We start from the raw sequence: 24,212 nt of genomic DNA, 5'->3' as shown, positions 1-24,212 counted from the left end.
TTGGATTTGAGCCAAACAAAACTTAAAAATAGAAGTCTCGTAAGATTGGTGAGTTCAAAAAGGAAACTGTCAAGAGCTTTCAACTGAGATGGAACAATCTCGAGTGGTGGTTCAAGCCCACCTCATATGCCACACACTTAACCAAGTGGGAATCAATAGGTGAAGGCCAAAAACGCACAATACTTCTGAGAAAGGCACAAAAAACAATCTTGACGTCTCTAAAAACCTTTGATCGATAAGCCACCACAGTCGAAACTCAAGTACAGTTCTTTGGTAATGCAACCAATAATATCACTTGGTGGAGCTTTTATCTTGGTGTTTGTCTGCTTTGCTGTCCCTAGTGCTGAAAGCACCTCAAAGGTAATATGAAAACTGATTTGTGTCTCAAAAGTCATGATAGAAAAAATAGCTGGGATCATTTGTCAGCACAAAAGAAGGGTTCAAAATGAACAGATGGATTGTTTTTAACTGTCCGGCCTGACTCCTGACCTACATCCAACTGAACACCATTGGAGGGAGCTCAGCTCAAATCTGCCAATGCAGAAAGCACTCCTGTAAATCTTGAACTTGAAAGCGCCACAGCGGAATAATGTAATTAACAGACAAATCCAAGTCACTTCGAGATGAAACAAGAGACGTTTACCAGCTACTGCAATCAAAACATCTGCCATCAAATCCTGAAGAAGACCTTTGATCGTTATGAACAAGACATTTTTTTTATCGTACATTTTCGTTTCAGTAAAGGAGTATTTGTGAACACACTAAATTCTGTAACTTTAGAATTAAGCATGCCTCCTACTCTTAGGATTACTGTAGCTACACTGAGGTAATTCAACTTTAATTCAAGGCAAAAATCAATAGGAGAGACGGTATATTTGCTTCCAATATGCAGAGCTGGGTATATGTGTGACCTTAACAAACTATCGACCAGCGGACAGTCTGCCCTGTCTCTTCAAAATTCAAGAATCATTTGTCAGGTGACAGGAGACCTTCTGAAGGACAATAATGTTCTTTAGTCAGAGTAGACCTGCTCATATGATCACTCCCATCTCGCCCATCAGTTTACACTAGAGAACGGATTGATATATTTGAATGCTGCCATGTAAGATGATGGAAGCGATACAATTCTACTAAGTATCCAACCACCATGGTACCTCTGTTATTAGGAATGAAGTGGGATCTAAAACTGACAATCATTTTTGTGTTTTCGTTTTCATAAAAGTTTTGTGTTTACACAGAAACATTTGGAAAATGGTGTTTGTGTACATGAACTCTTCAAGTTGCCATTGTTGCACTCAAAAGTGCAGAAGAACTATCCGCCATGGTGCGTGAGCATAGAAGCAGTATTATCAAAAAGTTGCTTTCCTCTGTCTGCATGGAGCATTTCAAAACGTTTCACAATGGGAGCCGTTTCTCACTGGCGCCGAGCACCATTGTCGTGTAAACGGACACCCAAAACGCAATGCAAGTTTTCCATTTTAACTTGAAAACTTTGTTTTGTAAACAGGGCCTAAGCAGAGTATAAAGGCCTGAGAACAGCATTCAACACTATTCTGCACCAACCCCGACAGTACCAGGGCCTGATGTCCTAACTAATGCACATTTTGTACCTAGTATCTAGACAGTACCTGGGTAGAAGAGAAAAGGGGATGCCTTGCATGTGAATTGAAGCCCTATTTCAGTCATCTTGACGACTATACTAGTTTGTTGTCTGTGTCTCTCGAGTACCTGGGCAATGAGGAGTGAATCACATCCTGTATGCAGCCACTTCAGAGTCATTCATGCTCGTTGTTTTATACAAGAGGGAAACCTTGGGGTCTTCTATTTTTTTTTTTTTTTTTTAACTGGGTCAAGGAAAAGTTACAATTTGGATGTGAATCCAAAAATAATTTTCTATAGACCTGCTCCAGTCACAAATTAATTCATCCTGAACACTATACTGCACAGCAACCCTGAAGGTCGGTGTATATCAGAATCTTTGGGCTATTTTCCTCAATTGTTTTCAACTCTGTATTGCACAATATTGCCATCGGGCAACACAGTTTTTCATCCCCATTTTTAATACATGTGTGGTTAGATCATTTACACCCATGTATTTACTCCCTAAAAAATATCAAACAACAATCCAGTGAGGTGATGGTGTCACTATATTGCATCATTTGATGGACTCTGTTTTTAAATGCGCCAGATCCGACTGAAAAGAAGATAAAATAGCCACTAATTTTATTTAAATTGATCTGAAATGCAAATTAAAGTATCTTATTTTAAATGAGGCTGTGAAAAAAAAGCAATGGTTAGTTTCTTTTATTTTGTTCAGTTTTTCTATTTGTTATCTTGGTGAAACATTGTGTACTTAAGGGGTAGTTTTAAAGTTTCCTTAAGATTTTAGTAGTACAATCATTTCATTGCATGTCTCTGTGCAGAAAATAGGTTCTAAAAATATGTTCTCCTTGTTTATTTTTAAATGATTTTCAAACACTTTGCACTCAAGGATGTAAAACCATTTCACAGACAGAAAAGGAGAAATCGAAAGGTTATACAAATCTCATCTGTTATTAAGGATGGTGAAGTAAAAAGAAAAAACAGTGATTTGAAAAAAATGCATAGATTTTATAACATATTGGTTCTGTTTGCTGTTTGTCTCACTTTGATTGTCATCATAATACAAAATACTATAATATCATCATGAATGTATCATAAGTTCAAGGAATTGTTCATCCATGTCCTGTACGGCTTTATCCAACTCAGAAGCTAATTCTAGCTGACAATGGCCGAAGGCTTGTTACATAGGGAAAATGAAACATATGCCCACAATCACATGTATGGGACATTTAAAGTAACCAATTAACTTTAAACACATGTTTTTGGACTATGGGAGGAGACTAAAATAACTCACATAGTGAGAACATGCAAACTTCACACAGAAAAGCCCAGCTCAGACCTGAACCGAGACATTTTGCTATAAAGGCCAGGCAGGAAACCACAACAACACTAAATGGCACCATACTGGGTCATTATGGGGCTGCAATTATGATGTTGTACTACTTTCTGCTTAGCTGTTATCAGTGTCTAATGATCCGTGAACTGATTATTTTCTCTGTGATTCTATACCGATATTGTAGAATGAGAGATGTTCAAATAATATAGCACCCCCTCCATAAACTATCCCTACATGAATAAAGTCAGGTCATCATAGAGATATATTTAGGTTTCACCCATTTGTTTAAAGGACTAACAGGCGACTTGCACACCACAGAAAGGCTACATCTTGGGATTGGACTTTTGGGGATGAGCAGGGATCATGTACAGAACGTGCATGTTCACTGGAGCACATCCGCATGTCATCTATCTTTTCATGTAGTCCTGTTCCCATGCTAAAAATGAAAGCTAAACAGCATTTCCTTAATGTCCCCTCTAATTAGCCCTTAGCCAATCTACTCCCATAGAGATTTCTCAGGCTTCGAGATCCTGACCAGGCCCCCTCAGGGAACAGCGGGCCTTCCCTGAAATGCCAAGGGTGTCACTGTGTCCTGTCAGCCTGGATTAGTTCTCTGCTAGCAGCTTCTGCGGCCTTGTTACTGTGGATCCATGTGTGTGTGTGTGTGTGTGTGTGTGTGTGTGTGTGTGTGTGTGTGTGTGTGTGTGTGTGTGTGTGTGTGTGTGTGTGTGTGTGTGTGTGTGTGTGTGTGTGTGTGTGTGTGTGTGTGTGTGTGTGTGTGTGCGTTTGAAAAGAAAGAAGTCGAGCAATGGCCATATAGAGGAAAAAAAGGCGGAAGTGTGAAAGAAAATGTGGGGAGTTGTGGTGAAATGGCCATTTAGCATCTGCCGCAAACCAAATTGCTCTCATCAGATTTATGGGTCAGCTGCTGCTTGAAAGGGACATTTAGTTTGTCCTTTTCCAAAGTGAATCCTTTCAAAAAAAAAAAAAAAAAAAACATTCTCATGATTCTCATTTAGGTTGAGGTGAATGTAAAAAGATAAAATAAGCAAAACTCTTTCGTGTGACTTCAATCAAACTTGGACCTTGGATTCGAAATGACCCCAAAGGCACTCCATCGCCGTCCATCGTTCCAGTCAAAATCACAATGCAGACGCACAGTTACTGTACTTTACTCATAAACCTCCATCTGTCCCTCAGGATTGGTGCTGGCAAAGGGAAATCTCCCACCTCGCCTTGTAAATAGTCAATGAACCATTGGAATCCTATAATTCTAATTTAGGAATTGGCTGCGTGTGACAAGGGCGTTGGGGCACTGGGAGATAAAAAGCTCTCGGAGGACCCATTAGTCCCTCCTACCATGCCTTTAATCAATGGGCTAATGTTTACTCTGCTTAGTGTGTCATTTATAATTAAAACTAGTACTGCTCATTAGTGTCCAACGGGCCCAAGGTAATAATTTTAATTCATAAAACATCAATTACATCCTCATCGTCTAAAGGCGCGGCCATCAAAGAGGGATCCCACAGATAAACTTGCTGTCACCGGTTAAATGAAAATTTAATGACTTCCAAGGAATGTGCATTGAATTCCAGAGGAGACGAGTGTTTACCGTTTTTACAGATGGGGCAGCATTGCTCTGGCTCGTACACCGGGTTGACACACTCTGGGACGGCGCAGTCGGACACCACACAGTGCACCTCATTATTTGGTTCGCAGCGGCACCATTCACAGGGTGACGGCTGTGGACAGAAGGTGAGAGACAGAGAGAGAGAGAGTGAGATACGTAAATCTGGATGAGGAGATTCAGTAAAGTTTCGTGCTCTTATCTGTGCGTGAAGGTGTGTACGTGTACATGACTAGCACTGGTCATCTCATAAAACATTTTGCCCAGATACACAAGATCTGAATATTTTTCAAAATGAAAATAGCCCCTTTATATGCACCCCGTGTTTCCTGGATAAACAAAGAAACAAGTTAATAAATTATTCACAACCCTGGTTTTATTACCCGCATCCTAACAAACATAGCCCATAGGTGACTTTGAAGAAAAATTCCTAGAAATACCTAATAACGGAGTCTATAAAGTTCTGTTCATGATTTTTTTTGGGGTGTTTTTTTTTTTGCTGCATTTTGCTGCTGCCTGCTTTAGGAAACAGTTCAGAGGCTTATCTTACCACCTCTGCAACATGTAAATCAGTCCGATGCAGCTCTCTGAGCTGCCTCGTTGGACTTGACTCTATCTTTGCAGTCTCTTGACCGTAAAATGAACTGTAATGCAATTACATGGAGTGGAAAAATACAAACAGTTTCCAAATCACAAAAGGTCAACTGTTCATCATGTTGGATTTTCTTTCCGCTCATCAAAGTAAACAACCATGAGAGGGTGTCTCTACACTGCCTTTGCTTTATCATCGAGTCAGTGCTCACAAGCAAGGGTGTGACTGTTTCTCATTTCATGTCCCCATTTTTACTTTTTGTTTAGGAGACAAACTCTGACGAGTTGTATGAAAGTGTGACTGATCCCGTTTGAAGCATCTGAAGTCCGAAATCTTCTCCAGATTAGTGCAGTCAGTATTCCAATGCACATCAGGTCAACTTCAAAAACAAGTTGGTGCACAAATAATTCTTGCATGACTTTAAAGTGATTAATAATGGCTTATATTTGCTTCGGGTTGAAAAATGCATAAACATGTTAGAGGTCTAACTGCATTTCTAAAGTTCGCTAATTAACAGATTACAATAAATCTTGTCTATTTACTTCTCAGATGGAGACTCGTGGGCACAAGCCACACAATGATAAACCCAAATGGCAATACTTTCTTTCCTCACCATTTTATTTTTCATTAAACAGACAGTCTGCTGTACAGGCTTTACGCTAAGCTAAAGTTTAGCTACTGGTTTTCACTTTGCCAAAAATAAAAAGTGAAGCATAGGATGCCCAAACAATGATCAGTAAACTATTTAAACAGTGGTTGCAGTACTTTTGCAGTAATGATTTTTTTATTTTTTTATTTTTTGTTCCGGCCACATTAGTTCTAACAAAATTGCTCCAACTAGATTTGTTGCCACAACAACAGCAGCTCCCCAGTTTATGATCCATTTTTATGTATAGCTAAGTGGAAGAGCCACAGTAATACTTGACGATTCAATATGACTTTATCAACCCATCTTCCAGGATGCATTAAGTGACGCAAACATGAATTGATCGGGCTTGTGTTTCTATGAGAATTTATTGCCATCCGCGAGCAATGCAACCGCAAATTGAATCTCGGCAACATTAAACGTCGTAGGAAAACAGTACAAACTCCTTTTGAAAACTGCATTCAAAACATCACATTAGTATTTTCCTGTTCATCCTGAGGTTAGACATTGTAATGATTTGCTTCACACACTGATATTATGCAGTTGTTTTACATTATTTCAATAAATAATAAACAACAGTAATTAATCATATTCCATCCATACATCTGTTATACCAGTTTCTCCAACTAGGGGTTGTATGGTGCTGATCCCAGCTGACAATATGTGAAGGCAGTGTACATCCTGGACAGGCTGTCTCTTTTTATTTGCCCTCTAATGGAATGACAGATATTCACACACACATTCACACTCACACCTACGGTCAATTTGGAGTCACAAATTCTCCTCAAGCACATGTTTCTGAACTGTGGCAGGCGACCAGAGCACCCAGAGCGCCCCCAAGCATGCACAAAGAGAAAATGTAAACTCTATACAAAAAAAGACTTTGGGACCAACCAGAACTTAAATGCTAACCACGGCACCACTGTGTCAGTCTTTCTCCAGAGGGTAGATATATATCAATCACCACAAACACTGCCTGAAAACCTTTGTGGCATGTCTGTGAGAGACCAAAAAGTAAAAGATGTCTGTTGGCTGGCAGCATGCTTGGTGGTACAGTGGTGGGCAAGAAGCTTCTCATTGAAAACTATAATCTAAGGAAGGGGTGGGCATTCCTGGTCCTCGAGGGCCACAGTCCTGCATGTTTTCCACGTCTCCCTGCTCAAACACACCTTTTTTTTTTTCTCTGCTCAAACACACCTGAGTTGTCATGATGAGGCTCTGCAGAAAGCTTGATAACGAGCCAATAATTGCTGTCAGCTGTCTTGATGTGAGGACACATAGAAACCGTGCAGGACTGCGGCCCTCGAGGACCAGGAATGCCCACCCCTGATCTAAGGTCTTTTAATTTGTAGGTTCTGCCCATTATCCCCGTGAAACTGCTCTTCAAACCACATAACAGTTTCAAATGCAATGTTTTGTTTCCCATGTTTTATTTTTTTTCTCTTCTGTTTATTCAGACAGTGTCTCACACAGTCAGTAGGCGTATTATTTTAGGCTAACAGGTGACTCTGAATGTGCTAAATGTGTGTGCTCATCATTTTTTGATGTTGGCTTTGTGATGGGACACACCAGCAGTTCAGGGTATACCCCGGCTTTCTCTCTGTTAGCTGGGATAGGTTCATTCTATTCTCAACCTCAAAGCTCAAACCTCTGACACATCTGATTCAGTGATTTAGCCAAGCAAATTAAGCATCACATTTCAAAATTCTGAACATACATTCATCCGATGCAGTGATTTCAATGAAGGCAGAAAATATAATCTATACTTTGACATTATTTAAGACACAAACCCTCTACAGTCTTGAAGGGACTGCCTCAATCCAAGTGTATTGAAAAGGAAGAGTGTTGTTGTTGTTTCTAATTGGTAATGTTTCATTTTGTGGCACATACAAGCAAGAGCAGTTTGTAACAATGGCTTGCACACCATGTCTTTCTAATAATGTTTAAATCGATTACAGAGTCAGAAGAGCTTGCATCAATGCACAGTGGTAGGCTTGAAGGTGTCTCCCAAAGCTTGTTCAGAATTTTGTAAAAACTCGATGTTGAAACAAACTAACCAAAGATAGTTACCTGGTAAAATTAAACAGTGATTTCTTTATACTCAGAAGTGGTGTAAAAAGTCATGACTCTAAGACAATGACTTGTCAAAGACCTCGAGCTGGGATCCCATCAGAACTGATAGTCTAAAGTGATGCTCAGTGTTTGCGCACAGGGGAGCGTAGATAAAATATTAAACATACAGAGTGAGATATGAAAGCAGGAGAAACAAAGAAATACAAGACATTTTGGCAGCATGCTCTAAACACCTTGGGCTACAGCACATTGCCAAATGTTGGGCTACAAACAGGCTGAGCGCAGATTTTGATGAAAGTGGAGACAAAGTTTGTTCCATTGTTCTGCTTGTTTCACACCACGGTGGGTTCAAATCCCGTTTGAGAACAGCGTGCTTTTCTAGGATCCTCAACAGTAAGCTAATGACTTTGAATCCCTGCCAGTAAATGAGAAACTCAGCAAGAACTGTACGGTCGTTCATATATCTGAAGACCAATATTCTGTCTTGTCATGGTTCATCTGCTTAAAACAAAGTTTTTGTGGAGAAGTGAATGCTGTCATCTGCCCCCTGGTGTGGGCAGAAGTAGGTCTTGTTATAATTCATAGTCAATTATAATTATAATATTTACAGTCAATTCAAATCTGATCGTGTCACAGATCAAACACATATCCTGATGTCCGTTTTCTGAATTTAATGTGCACAATGGAGGACTCCTGACGGCCGTTTTTGAATCCTTTGCACAGTATATGTTGTCAGTCAACTCTCAACTCGTCAAAAATCCCTCAACAAGAGGCTTTGGTAAACACAAAACACTGATGGGAAATATCTAGATTACCTTTTTTCTTTGACACAGTGGTGTCTTATTATATAGCTTTAATTTTATTTGAAAAAAGAACAAGTGGGTCTTACTTTGGCCATAAGTGCATTCAAATCCATCAGTTTGGAAAAACACAAGTTTAAATCTCTCCCAGTGACCGATTTACTGTTCAGGGTGTGCTGCACTCAGAAGCCGATGTCCAAAGAGGACAGGGAGGTAAATTATGTCCCTGTCCAGTCTACATATCCTTCCCTCTGCAATATTGTTTTCCATCACAGGTGAGATAAAACCTCTTCCATCTCCATCCTCTTCTATTTAAAGCTATTTCACCAAAAACACATCAGATAATTTGTTTGAATATCTAAATGAAGCAGACCCGCCAACATCCCCACACATTGTAAACTCCAGCAAAAAGGCTACCAATGTTTTCCAATAAAAAATTATTTGTCATGATTTTCTGAGTTCATTGGCAGTTAACAGCTTGTAAGCAACTCTTATATTCAAATTTGTGGTAAGTCTCAATTGCACCTGTTGCTGGTTTTACACCACTGCTCATTTTCATTTTACCCTGTAATTGTCTTCATGGACCTTTTAGAGATGATATCTGTGTTTACAATTACACACTGTAGCTTTGTGTAAAATCAGAGTCGAAACAATAAACATCTATCTTGACAATCTGACAAACTGTGCTACATAACCCTTATTGTGTTTCAGATGTTGGGTGAACGGAAGTCCCAGAGGTGGCAGGCCAATCGGTTGAAGGTTGTAGACCTCCTGGTGGTCATGCAGTCCCGAGAGATGAGGCTGAGAGATGAGGCAGATCTGAGAGAGCAGCCAGGTGAGTAGATGTGGAGGTCATTGAGGTATGGAGGAGCCTTGACTGTCAGGAGAATTTTAAGTGAATGCGTTGTTGAACTGGGAGCCAATGGAGTTCATGGAGAACTGGAGTTGTGCGATGCAACGAGGTGTGCTTGTTTATTACTGGTGAAACATCTCATATGTGACAGACACTTTAGGAGGACTTTGGTACTTCTGACAATAATCACGTCATTCAATATGTGTATTTTATCCAGCAAAGCTTTAGCAAGGGATTACAAATTGATATTAGTTTTTAATAACGCTACCTATGGTTCAAAACACAATACAAACATTATTGGTATACAATAAGTGATTCTGAAAATCATTTTTAATCAGAATCAACACAATTTAAAAAACATGCTACTTCCTCATTTTGTGTTTGGGTATTCCTTGTTGAACTGATGAAAAGAAGAAAACTAATTTCTTGACATACTATGAGAAGAGATTGAGATTTTAATCCTGACGTTTCTTTATGTTACTGGTTTTCACTCTATCTATGCTTTTATATAAAGTCCAAACTAGAGAATCGCCTTTGACAGTCATGTTTATTCAATACCATACCTGGCCTTAAAAAAAAAAAAAAAAATAATAATTTCAAAGCTGAAGTGGCATTTCTCTGTAGGTTAATCTGCCAGATTGTCTGATATGCATGCTGCTCAGGGATAGAAACCTGCCAAGGCAAACACCCTATAGGACGGAGTATATTAAAAATACAATATGAAAGGAGAACTACTTCATGCACCTATGACACACAGCAGACAATCCTGCGATGTATTCAGCAGGCGCTGGTGCTTTCGGTGCGTCCTTTTGTGTGAGGTCTACCATGAAGAGGATCAGTCATGCCTTAGCCTAGGCTCACAAAAGAAAATGGAGCACAAGCACCGAATTTAGACGTGCTGCCAGATGTTTTGGTTGAAGAAGGATTCGTGTTGTCCCCGTCTTATTGGCTAGGTATTAGAGTGAATCGGCTGTCATGCTCTCCATTCCCACACCGAGACAAACAGAGACAGGGCCTGGAAGCCATGAATAGTCAAATAACCTTCAGCAGGGCAAATGGTAATGCAAAATACTTTGAGGCTGGACAACAGGGTCACAGGAAACTCACTCATGCAGTTAATGGGACTGACGAGAATGCGTTTGACAGTCAAACTGTACGCTGCCGATGCCCGAGTCAAAACAATATTTTTTCCGGTGGTCAGGAGAATACAGAGAAAGCGACGAGGCAAGATTTGAGGAAGGACATTTATACAGCAATACTGCAAGTGAGATTAGGTTGAAAAACAAAAAGGTATTTGAACAAATCTTGGGACCAAATTTGTTTAATGTCCTAAACGCTGCCAATCACTGCATTGCGCAGGAAAAGAAATACATTTTAGCATTTATTTTTACGGCTTTACTGCTGTTTTCTCCCACGGGTGAAAACATAGTCACCAACTACTATTTTGTCTGCAGTGTGTGCACATGCTCTCACTTATAATTACAGTGCAAGATAAAGCCATTAGCTGTATTGATAAACCAAAGTAAAGAAAGCAAAGTATTTTACAGCATTTGTATTGACTGATACTGCAAAGTGGTAACAATCAATGGCTTTATGAAATTCTCTCAACTTTAAAACATTGCAGAGAAACAGAGAAGCAGGATTTCACTGCACGGTACTTTAATACGGTTATCTTTTCCAGTAACTGCTAGTAACAGTTGAGCGACAGATTGACTGTGTCTCTCCCTTCTGCTCAGGCTGACTGAGCTTGAGAATCATCGAGCAGCTCTGTTACTATTTCACCAAACTCTGATTTAATCAAGAAAAACTGTCTCACTATTTCTGCACTAGCTCATTCCTGACAGCATCAGGAAATATACACAAATATACACAAACCTACACATAGGCTGGCTTCATATATCTTCAGTGGACTTCAATAAACATGAACTTATCTATAAGAGCTGTCTGTATATTTGTACTTTATCTCAACTTTCTTCCAGATTTTTGTTGTTGTAATAGTTCTATATATTTTTCCCGACAGTGTTGAGTTGATCCACAGCAACAACACAATAACATGACTATGTGCACATTTGTAAGACATGAGGAAATTAGGAGTGAAACAAAAGTTATGTTCTAATTTTTTCATAGGCATGTTGTTCACCACTGTTCAAAGCAGTCTTCAATGTTTTTCAGGTCAACGACCCTGCATTAAACCGGGCCTTGTACCAAGTATAAATGTCCTTTGTTATTAAGTATTCAATATTAGAATTTCATGGTTCATCTTGTGTTTTTTGTTTTTCTGATTCTGATTCTGTCTCTTGGGCCACATTTATACATACCCGAATTTGTACAAAAACTGATATTTCCCACTCTATGTTTACAAAAAAATCTTCATTGACACGACCCGAATATACACCTGGTTCAGAAGTACTATGAGGATGCCAAACCTGTAAGGGGTCAGTGTAACGAGAAGCATGAAGATGAAATCAACGTGATCGCCTTTCCCTAAGGCCTTTAGGAAGCCTCCTAACGCCTTTCCTCAACCATGTGACGTCATCCACGGGGTTAAAGAACAGTAGATAGGAAAGGAAAAAGGAGGGACTATTCGGATGTACCCCTGGCCTTTTTTCAGGCTCTTTGGCTTCCCCTCCTCATGTCTGATTGCCGCTACCTGCCCTGATGTCTTTCACCTGTACCTGAGTGTGTGATTAGTTTCACCTGGTGCCCATGGTATATATTGGGCGTCTTCTGTGTGTTTGGATCTTTGGTTCATCTTTACTTCTGTGTGGAAAGTTTTCTTGGTGTTCAGTCAGTGTTCCTGAGTCCTGCTTTCCAGTCCCTCAATAATTATCTCCTGTGAGCTCGAAGACTTTGTAATTTTGATCATTCGCATTTAATTTTTTGGGGGTTGGAAACAAGATGAACTGGTGTTCCACCTATGCCAGTGTTTTGCATCATGAGTCTTCCACTGAGCCGAACCTAATATACATATTCATAAACATTTATAAATATTTGTTGTCGACTGATACCAGTGTCAGTATCAGTACTATCTTTCACCTGCTTGATAATCAAGTACATGAGTTAATCGAATTGACGATTCCACTGAAAAAATAGTGGTTGAACAAAAGTGTGGGATGTCACCAAATGTGCGCTTCTATAACAAAAACAAAAAACTAGTTCTGCCTCCTTTTATAATTTTCCACAGTAGGTTGGATTTTTCTTGATGTGTATTTAAAGACATTTTAATTTTGGGTGGGGAAATATACATTAAACATTTAAAAAAAAAAGTAGAATAAACCAGAAATGTCACCCCCCCCTGCAGTTTCTCTGCAGGCTCCCTCAAGGTGACAACTGCTGCTGAAGGTCTCTGATCTGATGACTATAATTGTATTCAAACCATTTACATTTTTTAAAATTGAATGGCTGTATAATTTTCAAAGACTGTGCAGAGAGGGAATCGTCCCCTGTTCTGCCAAGTTATTTTATTCACTATTGTGTGTTTTATTAGGGTGTCCTTGTTACAAATGTGTGACATGTTGTGACATGAATCTTGTCTGTAAATCCGAAGACTTAAAGGCGAGCAAAGGTATTTCTTAGTGGGTAAACAAATATTTCAATGGTTGTTTTAGAATTTTCTAGAAATCATGAGTCTAGGAGTTATAGATATGAGAAATATGTGTGCTAAAACCTATCAAATGTGACCGAAAAGGAATATACTACAAGGGTTGACGTACAGTCAGCTGTAATCACTGACTCCATTTCTGTAAGACAACACTGTTGGATAGTAACTGTCTTGAAGGAATTAAAGAAAAAATGTGTGGAAATGACCCCATTAAAGGCACATGGTTCCGCTTGCAAATTGACCATTTAACAATTACAAGAATTGCCAATTACAGAAAATGTCAGAGCACTCCCACCTTTCTCCGACACTGTATCTCCTCTCCAGGGAGACGACGGCGAACAGGGAACATTTGGTTCACGTCCCAGACCTAACATGAATATCCTGGATATGAACTTTTGTGATCTCTCCTGGTTATTGATGGCAGCTGCAGTGAGGCTAAAGACACATCTGATGGGGAACCCGTAAGTGAAACACCTTCAAAGGCTGAACGGCATCAAGGAGTCATTGCAACCAATGCAAAACCTTGTAAACACCAAAGTTCTGAGTTACTGAGATCCTGCATACAACGTGCTGAATTGTATATGCACATGCTTTTTACTTAACATGCATTTTGTGGGTAATTTACTCTGAATAACACCATGAGCGACATCATGTGCAAGCATGAACATTTTGATGAGCATTTTTCCTGCTTAAGAATCTGTTTATCAACTGATCAACTGGAAACAAGATTGCTTACGTGTTAGTCTGCTTGCAGTGAGTAGATGGAGCACTGAGCCTAACCCCTAACCCTTCCAGCACAAAAATGCAGTTAGATGCGGAAGTTATTAAACATATTGAAGCCTTACAGCATACTAATCTATTAGACGATCAGTCACCAAGTACAATTTGAGGTAAAACACCAAAAATGGATTATGATTAAGTCCACAAAGAAAAGTTGTGGTGAGCCACCTAGGAAAATGAGTCTCGTCACAACAACAGCAGCATGAGTGCCAAAGGCTGAGGCAGTCTGCAAAACCTTTTAAGATGTGGTAAAAACAGATGCAATAATCAATTTTCACATCGCATATTGTCCATTAATCTGTTAGCATTAACTCTTTGCAGTATTTTGTGCAATCTGGAGCACATGGCCAGTATTCTATACACATGATGGAAGACACGCTAAATAAGAAAAGTGTGTATTTTGCAAAATTGTCATAAATGATATTACACGTTAGAGCATCCCGCTAACAGATCAGCTTCAAACAGTTTCTACTTATGTCTTTTCTATATGCACAAACCGTTAGTAGATCAGGCCCCAAGTCTTCTTTTGGGAATTGGTAACTGTAGTTTTGACTTATTTGATGGATGACTACTAACACTTGATTCAACAAGTGACGCACAGCAGTCAGCCAGTTTGAGCTGAATAAATACCCAGTACAAATGTGCATGATAATTATTTTATTCACTCGTTGAAAACTCACCTGCATGATGGCACTTTCATCAATGGAAAAGAAAAAATCTGAATGTTGCCAATTTAGATAATAAAAATAGTATGAAACAATTTTGAATGCACATAAACATTCAAGATCTCTAAAGCTCCAATCCCCAGTTGCCTTTCCTAAAAGCTGTATCTCTTTGCTTTCTCTTCATCATCGCCGACTGAATATAAATGCAAACGTCTGCACAACGCAACACAATCATCGCAGAGGAAATGCCAATGAGGCCCACACCAAAGGTTAACCTGTCGGCATCTCTAAACAGGGGTCTGCATAGCAGATACTGACGGCCTTTGATTTCCTAGAACACTGCAGGGTTCCTCGGCTTTCATGTCCTCGCTGAAGAGACCCAACCTTTAGTTTTACAGTTACTTGGGTGGTCTTAGATGAGGGCGGGTGATCATTTTTGCGTCACACATTTCCCCTGTCTGTCTTAATGTCAGGTTGATTTCATTGAAATAATCGATCAAGAACCAAACCTTTTTCTTCAGCCCTAGAATTCATTCAAATATACTCTCCCTCAGGGCCCCAGTCAAGGTTAGCTGGTGGGTGATCGGCACGATTGATGGACTTGATCTTTCATCAAATTCAGGCTTATACACTCAGAGCGACCCTTACGGAATCTGTGGGCCTGCATCCCAGTGCGGGACTGAGCTTGATTCTGTGTGACGTGCAAACACAACTATCAGTACAGATTAAGTATACAGGTTTTTAATGGGCAACTCCCACGAAACCCTTAATGGCAACATTTCCATGCTGATGTGTCATAATGGATGTTTCTTTTTCTTTTTCTTTTTCTTATCATCCCTTGGCCACATTTACAAAATGCTTGTTTTGTCTATTTTATAAGTCAAATGTAAATGCCATTTAATTTACATTAATTACCAAAACACAGAAAAGCTGCAATTGAGTTGGTTAGAACTGGCAATAGTTGACATTTCTGCACAATGATTAATTGCATACATTGTTTATTCATTTTTTTTATGTTGACTGACTTAACTGTTAATCAGTTGTTTCAGCATGGGTGATATCACCCCTCGCCAATCCAGGGCTCACGACGCTCACAAGGGGGAAAAACTCCTGTCCGATGCCACGCTACTTATCAAGTAGAATGTAACATATCAGTGAAAATGAACATAAATGGAAAATTGATTTTAGATTGCAGACTGCCGCTCAAATCTTGGTCATTCTTTATATTTGAATGGATTTTTACCGGATAAGCTGTAGCAGGGTAGCAATAACAATGCCTGTCTATCTGGTTATCGCTGTGTGAGCCCCCCCGCCTGCTTCAATTTGTTTCAGTGACATGACATGCTGATTTTCACAGGTGCACATTGTTCCCAGGTTTCTCCCTTCACCTCAGAGACAAAATGAAAGAGACCTAAAACAAACATGCTACATGCTCTCCTGGTGTTTCACATGATGAGTAATAAAACGCAGATGATCACATTTTGATTGTTGAAGGAGACTGAAACAATTTGTTATGTATGGCACATGTCGGAACTAAAACCGGTTATATCCTTCATTGTGCTTATCATAACTACTGTGAACATCAGACACTGCAGTCACTATATTACAAACTTTGTGGTTGGTGGTGGTATTTCTGCGGTAGAGAATTGTGTTTTTGCTTTTAATGTCCCCAGACAGGTGCAAGTATTACTAAAAGGAAACCTTTATCATGTCCAGTTAGGATTTTTCATTACTGCATTAACCCTTCTCCTGGAGACCACACAAAACATATCGAATAATTGTTTTCCTGACTTGGGAACAGTCAGTCATCCCGTGGAAAAAAAAGTGTTATTCAGCTTCTCTTTTATTTCATTTCAGTCTAACACATCTCATCAAACTACTACAAAGCACATCATTTCTTATTTAGATTACAAGAAGAATAGGTTGGATATTAATGGCCTGGGTACAAGATCACATAGCTGAAACAACAATAAGTTGTTGGAACTCAGTGGGAAATCATATGCCACAAATAATTGGGCAAGCTTATTGCATACCCATGCTGTATTTATGGAGCTTGAAACTGGGGTAGTTACCAGTTGGGAAGGTCCCATTCCTAGTTTACACATTTTTCACATGACAATAACAAGCAAGCAACATGGCCGGCTCCAGCAGTGAGGCTTCACTGCCTTTGTCAGGGTAGAAAGGAGACTTTTCATCACATATATTAACCCAGACGAGGGAATAAATGAAGCTCAGGAGATACAATTTATTCATGCGCTTTTGCTGTGCGGCCATTTCTTTGCTTTCTGTTGTTAACATAGCTAACAAACAAAGACGCTCTATAAAGCATTATAGTTAAAAAAGCAACTCCATTTCAAATAAGCGCCATGTGTTGTAATTTATATTCATGGGTAAAATCGAAACTCATTTAAAAATAATGAATTTTGCGTGTGGAGCAAGTGCATTTCTGAACTTTCACCAAAAATTGCTGCAATGTTGAGTGATTTTCACCCTGCTTGAGGGAGCTCTTTGAAATCTCTCACTTTTACTGTGGGAAGCTTCCAGTTTGATCACGTTAAGATACATATTTCCCACCGGGGGAGGGAGATCTTTCCCATTGAACTCCAGGAGCTCACAGTGATTGACTTACAACGTGGTTCACTTCCCCCCCATCCATGCTGGCAGGAGAAGCACTGGCACGAACCCTCAAGGTCTTTCATGCTGGAGAATGGGATGCGACACTGCATCAGTACATGCTACCCTGCAGATATATATATATTTTTTCCAGTTATAGCACACATGTCCAAGAATACAGCTGAAGTGAATGATGGGCTCACCAGGCACATGGCTGTCAAAAGAAAATTCTCCCACATCAAAGCAGATGAGGTTTCCTACCATCTCTCTGCTCAAACATTCAGTGATCACGAACCTCACAAAGCAGCTCACCCAATGAGAAGACTAACATTTTAACCGAACACACTTCTCTTGCCAGTAGGAGGTGTGCCGACACTATCACGAAATTTAAGAAACAGATAGAAAGAAAGACGGAAAGAAAAAGAAATTTCCGATTCCATATTACTGGCGTCCCCCGGCTAGCTCAGTTGGTAGAGCATGAGACTCACAATCTCAGGGGTAGTGGGTTCGTGTCCCACGCCGGGTGTCACCTTCCCGTGGGCTCACCACCTGCAGGAAGGTTCTTAATCGGTGCATTGTGATCTGGGTGACAGTGCTCAGACTGTCACCCCCGCAACCCGGAAACGGATAAGCGGAAGAAAATGAATGAATGAATGAATGAATGAATATTACTGGCAAAAATACATTGAGCTTCCAAAAACTTGCAGCCATGCCACCTTCAAGTAATTGACACCACTTTCTCTGTTTACTTCACAAATCCCACCGTACATCTTGGCTGTGAACAAGCATCCTCAGATTTCAGTAGGATTCTTTGCTCAGTATTGCTGTAAAATACCAGGCCTAACATTTAGATAATCATTTTCATCAATATTTCAAGTAAGTACTGTGTAATCTGAAAAAGGGTCACTCAATAGACACATCTATGGAGAATGCCGCTTCAGCTTGCAGCGTCTCAAACTTTCATTTGCCAGTTTTTCACCATAAAAGTTGTTCAGTTGTAATTCTCTCCATTGCTTCAATGAAGCCATATTCTTTGTCACTCTTTTGGCACACAGCCTTTTTTTTTTTTTCTTTCTCTTTCAGCAGTTCATCTTTCTTTTTAGCCTGACACACCCATATTTTCTCTCCTGCTGCTTACTTTGAAAGGTTATTATTGTGTATATCGAAGACAATTTTAATTAGTTGGGGGAAAAAAATAACTGCGTGCGTGCATGCGTGTGTATGTGTAAAATAACGAAAACATGATATGAGGTAATTAAATGTTGATATTTTCAAGACATAAAACAAGAGACTGTAGGTATTCCTGATTTTAAACTGTAACTGGGAAGCATTTTGCTGTACTACATATGGAAAAGAATCCTTTCCATACTAAAAAAACCTACTACGAACGCAGTTTTTTGTTTCACTTTGTTTTTGCTTCTTGCTTTTTTTCTTTTTTGTAGACAAGAAAGCTTGCTGGTACTTTCTGAATGAACAAAGGGTTTAATCCTGGGTATCAGATTCCAAACAAACAAATATTGTAAGACATAGGTCATGCACTTTCAAAATATATATTTTTTATGCTTTGAAATATTGAATACAAAAATGTGTCCACCTGTTGTCTTGGACACGGAGTTCCCAATGGTTAGTTGTCTTAATAGCATACTTGTATTACTGTGATATCCAGAGCAGGATATATTCAGAGCTACAACGGCTATATGAAATAACAAGAGGCTTCAATCAAACTACCATTCCAAATCCTCTTAATTCAGATCATCACCGCAGCTTAAAACGTGCAGATTTTTTTTTGTTGGAGGCTTATCACATTCTGTTTGACACAACTGGGATGAATCCCCTAACTAGTTGGTGATATATTTGCACAGACACAAACAAATGGCATGATTACCACTGAGCTATACCCTTGTTTAGGCCACTTTGTGTCATATTATATTTCAATCACTTTTAGCCTCAACCCACTTGTGAGGAATATGAATGAGGAGGTTTCCTCATGGGCAGCAACAGTTTAAACACAGACTGTAGTTGTCATGCTCCTAGTGTCATTTATAATCATGCCGCACTGCCATGCGTTGTATCTGTGACCGAGACGCTGGTCTGATGGGCAGAAACTCTTACCGGAGACACAGAGAAACTGCCAGGGATGAGTCAGAGCCCGCAAATCAGACTATCAAAAAACGGTTATAGCATGTGTCAGTTTGATAAAGCTGGGTGAATGTTTAGTTGATGAGGCAGGGAGGGATGACATCACCCTGGGAAGCAGCCATCACGGTGCCCTCAGCCAATAAACACATTTTGATGATACTTTCTGTTCCAGTATGTCAAGTAATAATTTAAACCCAAAAGTTAAATCCTCCCTAATGTTAACCTCTCTAAACAGCATCATGTTACAGTTTTGTTTCCTTGTTTGAAAATTTCAAATAAAAAGTATTACCACAGAGGATTACCGCCAACAAGTTTCAAGACCAAAACAGCCGTGTGTAGGTGTTTGATCTACAGTATATTCTCTAAGACTTGTTTTTGTTGTTATGATGCCTGGACATGGCCGCCTAGTTGCATGACTGTGACTTTTAACAATATGTCGGGTGTCAATTTTAACCATGAGCTTACAAAGATGAATGATACAGCAACTGAATGACTGAGACTGAGCAACTAACATACTGTGTGGTTGGTTTGAAATGACTTCACCTAAGCAGTTTGGTGTTTTTTTGTTTGTTTTTTACTTTCCGTCACTTAGCAGCTTTACATTGGTGTTTATATTCAGACACACAATAACAGTGATGGCTGCCATATAAGATGCTGACTCACTATTTGTCATTGTTAGTGGAGTATTGTCTACTAACACTTCCATCTGGGACAGTCAAAGAAGTAGTTTGTTTATGGAATCGCGGGATAACTTGCTCCACCACTTCTGTCAGAGCCACCATAACAGAACTCAAACTAAGAAACTAGAACCATGTTATGTGTTTGAATTGGTGCAGCTTTAGCTCCATTGGTAGACCTACATTTAGAATTTTGGACCTCGAGTCCCTCAACTCGCCCTGTCCATGTGTTGAAGTGTCCTTGGGCTTGACATAAACTGCAAATTGTTCTTACTGTTATCCGAGCACATTGTATAACAGCCATTCACATGGATGTGTGAGCGCGGGCATAAATGTGTGAATGTGACTGATCATGTGGAGCATGTTGGAAGTCTATTTGCCATTTATCTTTTATTCTACAATTTTATATAAAGAAGTAGTGGTCTGATCCATGGCTAGAACAAATATGCCAGATAGTTTTTGTACACTGCTTGCCCCATCATCTAGTTTACTGAGATACCAATGGCACCTTTCATGAGATGCCATATTTTTCTTACAATGGGTTTTTGCAAACCCACCACCACTTTGGACACATAGTGAAATGTCTTGCCTTACCTTGAATTCTTCCAGAATTTTATAGGTCTTCCCCCGATACTCGCAAAAGTTTTTAACCTCCTTACACTCGGGGCAGCATCCATTGTGCTCCACTTTAGTGCACTTTGGGTGCAGTTTGGGGCACTCGGGCTGGTCGCACACCGGCCCATCCTCCGTGCACACGCACGGACAGTTCGAGTGTCCCGGGTAGAAGCGCTCCCCAAGTTTATACACGAAGCCACTGTCGTCCACGCATCCTTTCCCCCGGTAGTCATCGAAGACAATGTTCTCCCCGGCGGTCCGCTCCGCCTCGTCCGCGGTGTAATCCTCTGGGTTACCCACCGTGGCTGGAGACACGGTGCTCAGGGCCAACAGGAGCACGACAGCGGGCGAACGGAGAGGGCCCATCCTCCCCCGCAGCATTGGCATCCACATTCAACACGACTGTGTGGATGTCATCCCTAGGCTCCCGATATTCTCTCCGGATCTGTCCAGCGCTTCATTATCACCATCATCATCGTCATCATCATCACAAGGAAATGGGCTGTAGGAGGGAGGGGAAAAAAACAAACCACATAATAATAATATGATGATGATTACTGTTGTTATTTTTCTCCATAAACAGACCTCTCCTTTTATTACTTTTCATTTTTATTCTGTTACCAGAGGCGAATGAGACTTGTTCTACCAGCTTACTGAATGGGCTAATTCAGTATCCCCAGAAGCAAAACACAATGGCTAACATGTGAAGCATTGAGTCTATATGTGCCTTTGGGGTGGTTTTGGTGCGGCGTCGGATGCAGATGATTCTTTTCTTTCAACATCACAGCAGCCACACGCCATCCAACAACGTCGGAGAGGGTTATAACATTCATGATCTGGAGTGGGTGGGGAGGCTCCTCATAACCATCCTTCTCCTCACAGAATCAAAACAGTTGCATCATTCTTTACAAATTAAAACTTTATAAGAGGAACCAGTGACAACAGGTACCTTTAAGTCTGTGTCAGATTCCTTTCAATCCAATAACGCGTCGATCCATCGGACACATGCTTTATGGTCACCTCAGTCACCTGCTCTCATCAATTCAACCGTGTTATATGCAAATGTCCCGAAAAAAAAAAAAGATAAATGCGCCACGATTTAACCCCAAAATGCATCACATCTCTGTAATATGATAGCACAGCCCAAACACCGTTCACGCATCTGAAGACATTTATGCTGGTTTTGAAGCAGTTTGTGTTTTAAAAGCAGATGAGTTGAATGCCAGTGACAGCAGCGATCGTATGAAGCAACAACTCACCGCGTTCAAATTGCTTGATGTCCACTTATTGTGAAGCCAGCGCATACACAGATCACAGATAGTCGTCTGTATGCAATCGAAAACTTCACTCCATCTAAAAGGTACAAGAAATATCCAGGAGATATTGTAATCCCCCCTCTCTCGCGTCGTGACGAGGGTCTTAAAGCAATTAAACGCCAGCCTTTTTTAGATTTGACTCCGGTTTCCAAGCGCAAAGAAAAATGACATCCACGTAAAAGTAGGTCTGCTTCATGATTATCCTCCGCGGATTCACCTTTTATAGACAAATTCGCAGTTCACGTCCAGAGGCATGCAGTGCAGAGAGAAAAGGAAAGACGCACAGAGAAGAAGAAGAAAAAAAAAACTGTAAGACAAATCCTCAGTAGCGTTCCCTGAGATCAGTATTTCCCAACGATGCAGGTGGATATTAGAAAGCAGCAGTCATGTGTGGATACATCCAGCGGTTGCGTGACACATAAAACAAAAAAATCCACATGGCAAGAAGTTAGAGAGTGTAAAAACAGAATAGCCCACTTGAGATTGAAGCCAGTCGGTATTTGGGTGTTGCAGCCGAGGTTGTTTCCACCGTCAGTGGGCGAGACTGAACAGGGAGCGCTCCGACTTCAGCACCTTGGAGAGCGACTGTCTCCTGCGTCCTGCGTCCTGCGCCCTGCACTGAGCGGAGCGGAGCACAGCGCCCCCCCCGTCCCTTCTGTCACACACTGTCACAGCAGCACAGCACGCACATCGCCACCATCCGCATATTTGGAAGTTGAAGGCTTAAAGGACGACGCAGACCAAAGATATGTGTTCGGGTTACAGCAGAAGCGGCTGGTGAATGAATGAAGTGGTTAATCGGGTGGTTTGCCTCATTACGGCCCCTCTGCATGTCTGTGTACCTGCGTGTGTGCTGGAGCGTGGACGTTTCTTTACACATGACCTGCAGCATGTTTCCCTGAGTCACTCATTACAGTTTACAGAAACCTATTAATATTCCGTGGTGCAGCGCAGAAGGGAGCCTGACTTCTTAGCCCCTGGAACAAGAGGAAACAAAATACAGTGAGACTTTGCAGAGCAACAACAGTTTCATTTGACAGATGATAGCCCATAGGGGCCACCGCCTGACTACATTACTTTTAAGCACATATGACCCAGAAGACCGTCACCTAATTAGAAATCCCCACAAGGAATCATAAACAGCTTATCAACTGCAGACTTATGACCCATCTTCTTCAAATACAGTGTAACAGTGCTCTCCTAATCTTTGCTGAGTAACCTGATATTTTATGGGAGCTGTTAGGGCTCGAAACACCTGTTAGCCCTCCAGGTATCCCAATTTCAAACTCTCCCTAGAAATCTGTTGCATGCACCAGCATCTGCTGCTTACTTGACCCATCATAAGAGGACCAATTCAACAAAATTGTTGAAATAGGCATTTGGGGTATTTTTGTTATTATAAGTTATTAGGATTGACCCTAGAATATAATGAATTGTGTAAAACATTTTAATTGAGGGGCCCCATACAGTCTCATTTGATCTCGACTGGACCATACTAGTAAATGAATAACCTATTAATACCATTGTCTTGGTTTTAAATCAAAGAGTTCTGAAAATGTCAATAGTCGATGCACGGTTCACGAAACTTAGCTGAAGTTATTCTGTTGACAGCTCTTTTGGAAGGAAACTTGGACATTTTGTGGCCCTCAAACCTCCTTTATGACACTCTGGTGGATTTGTCAGAGTAATGTAAAGTATTACTCGATTTTAAACAAAACTTTGATTGAGCATAAATGTTTTTGAAACACATTCACATTATTGTCAAGCCACCTTTGATGTGAAGCAAAAATAGTAGTTGAATCGATGGATGCAAGCAGTTCAAAACCATACCGTGTTCATTTCTATGACAAAGTTTAATTTGTTCAGTGTCAAAAGAGCACAGTACAGTGGTTAGATAAAGCTGTTATTCCACCAGCTATAATTTCCAATAGTTCAGCTCTTTGCATCGAGGCTTTGTTTGGGTGATTATGCTTAGATGTTTTTTTTTGTAATTTAAAAAAATATATAAATTGAATATGTGTTCTCTCTTACTGATCGTCCAACCAGGATTTTCATAAAACCTTTGCAAATGCTCATACTGACACCCAATGTCATAATTCCAGGAGACAAATTTTTCCATCAAAGGATCATTACCATTCCTGAATAAATGAGCAGTCTTTTAATGCCCACATCACTTATAATTAATTTTCCTTATGATGGAATGATACAGTACTAATAATTGAAATATTTTTTTCCCTATCACATGTCAGAGAATTATGAAACTTCCTTCGTCTTGAA

General features: G+C 40.2%; 1 protein-coding gene across 1 annotated transcript in view; it reads right to left on the bottom strand.

Annotated features, from left to right (window-relative positions):
• Nucleotides 1-22,555, bottom strand: part of vwc2l (von Willebrand factor C domain containing 2 like) — a 32,429-nt gene extending 9,874 nt beyond the window's left edge. Inside the window, exons 1-3 of the mRNA XM_080477952.1 lie at nt 21,879-22,555; nt 20,599-21,121; nt 4,551-4,680 (exon numbers count right to left, since the gene is read on the bottom strand). Of these exons, the coding sequence (XP_080334078.1) occupies nt 4,551-4,680; nt 20,599-21,012 (544 nt within the window). The 5' untranslated portion in view covers nt 21,013-21,121; nt 21,879-22,555. The remainder of the gene's footprint in view (nt 1-4,550; nt 4,681-20,598; nt 21,122-21,878) is intronic.
• Between the last annotated feature and the right edge of the window lie 1,657 nt (nt 22,556-24,212).

The sequence above is a fragment of the Lipophrys pholis genome (genome assembly GCF_963383615.2).
Source record: "Lipophrys pholis genome assembly, chromosome: 13".
In the NCBI taxonomy this organism is placed as follows: domain Eukaryota; kingdom Metazoa; phylum Chordata; class Actinopteri; order Blenniiformes; family Blenniidae; genus Lipophrys; species Lipophrys pholis.
Note: the sequence above shows the minus strand (reverse complement) of the source record. Positions and strands in the feature narration are given on the sequence as shown.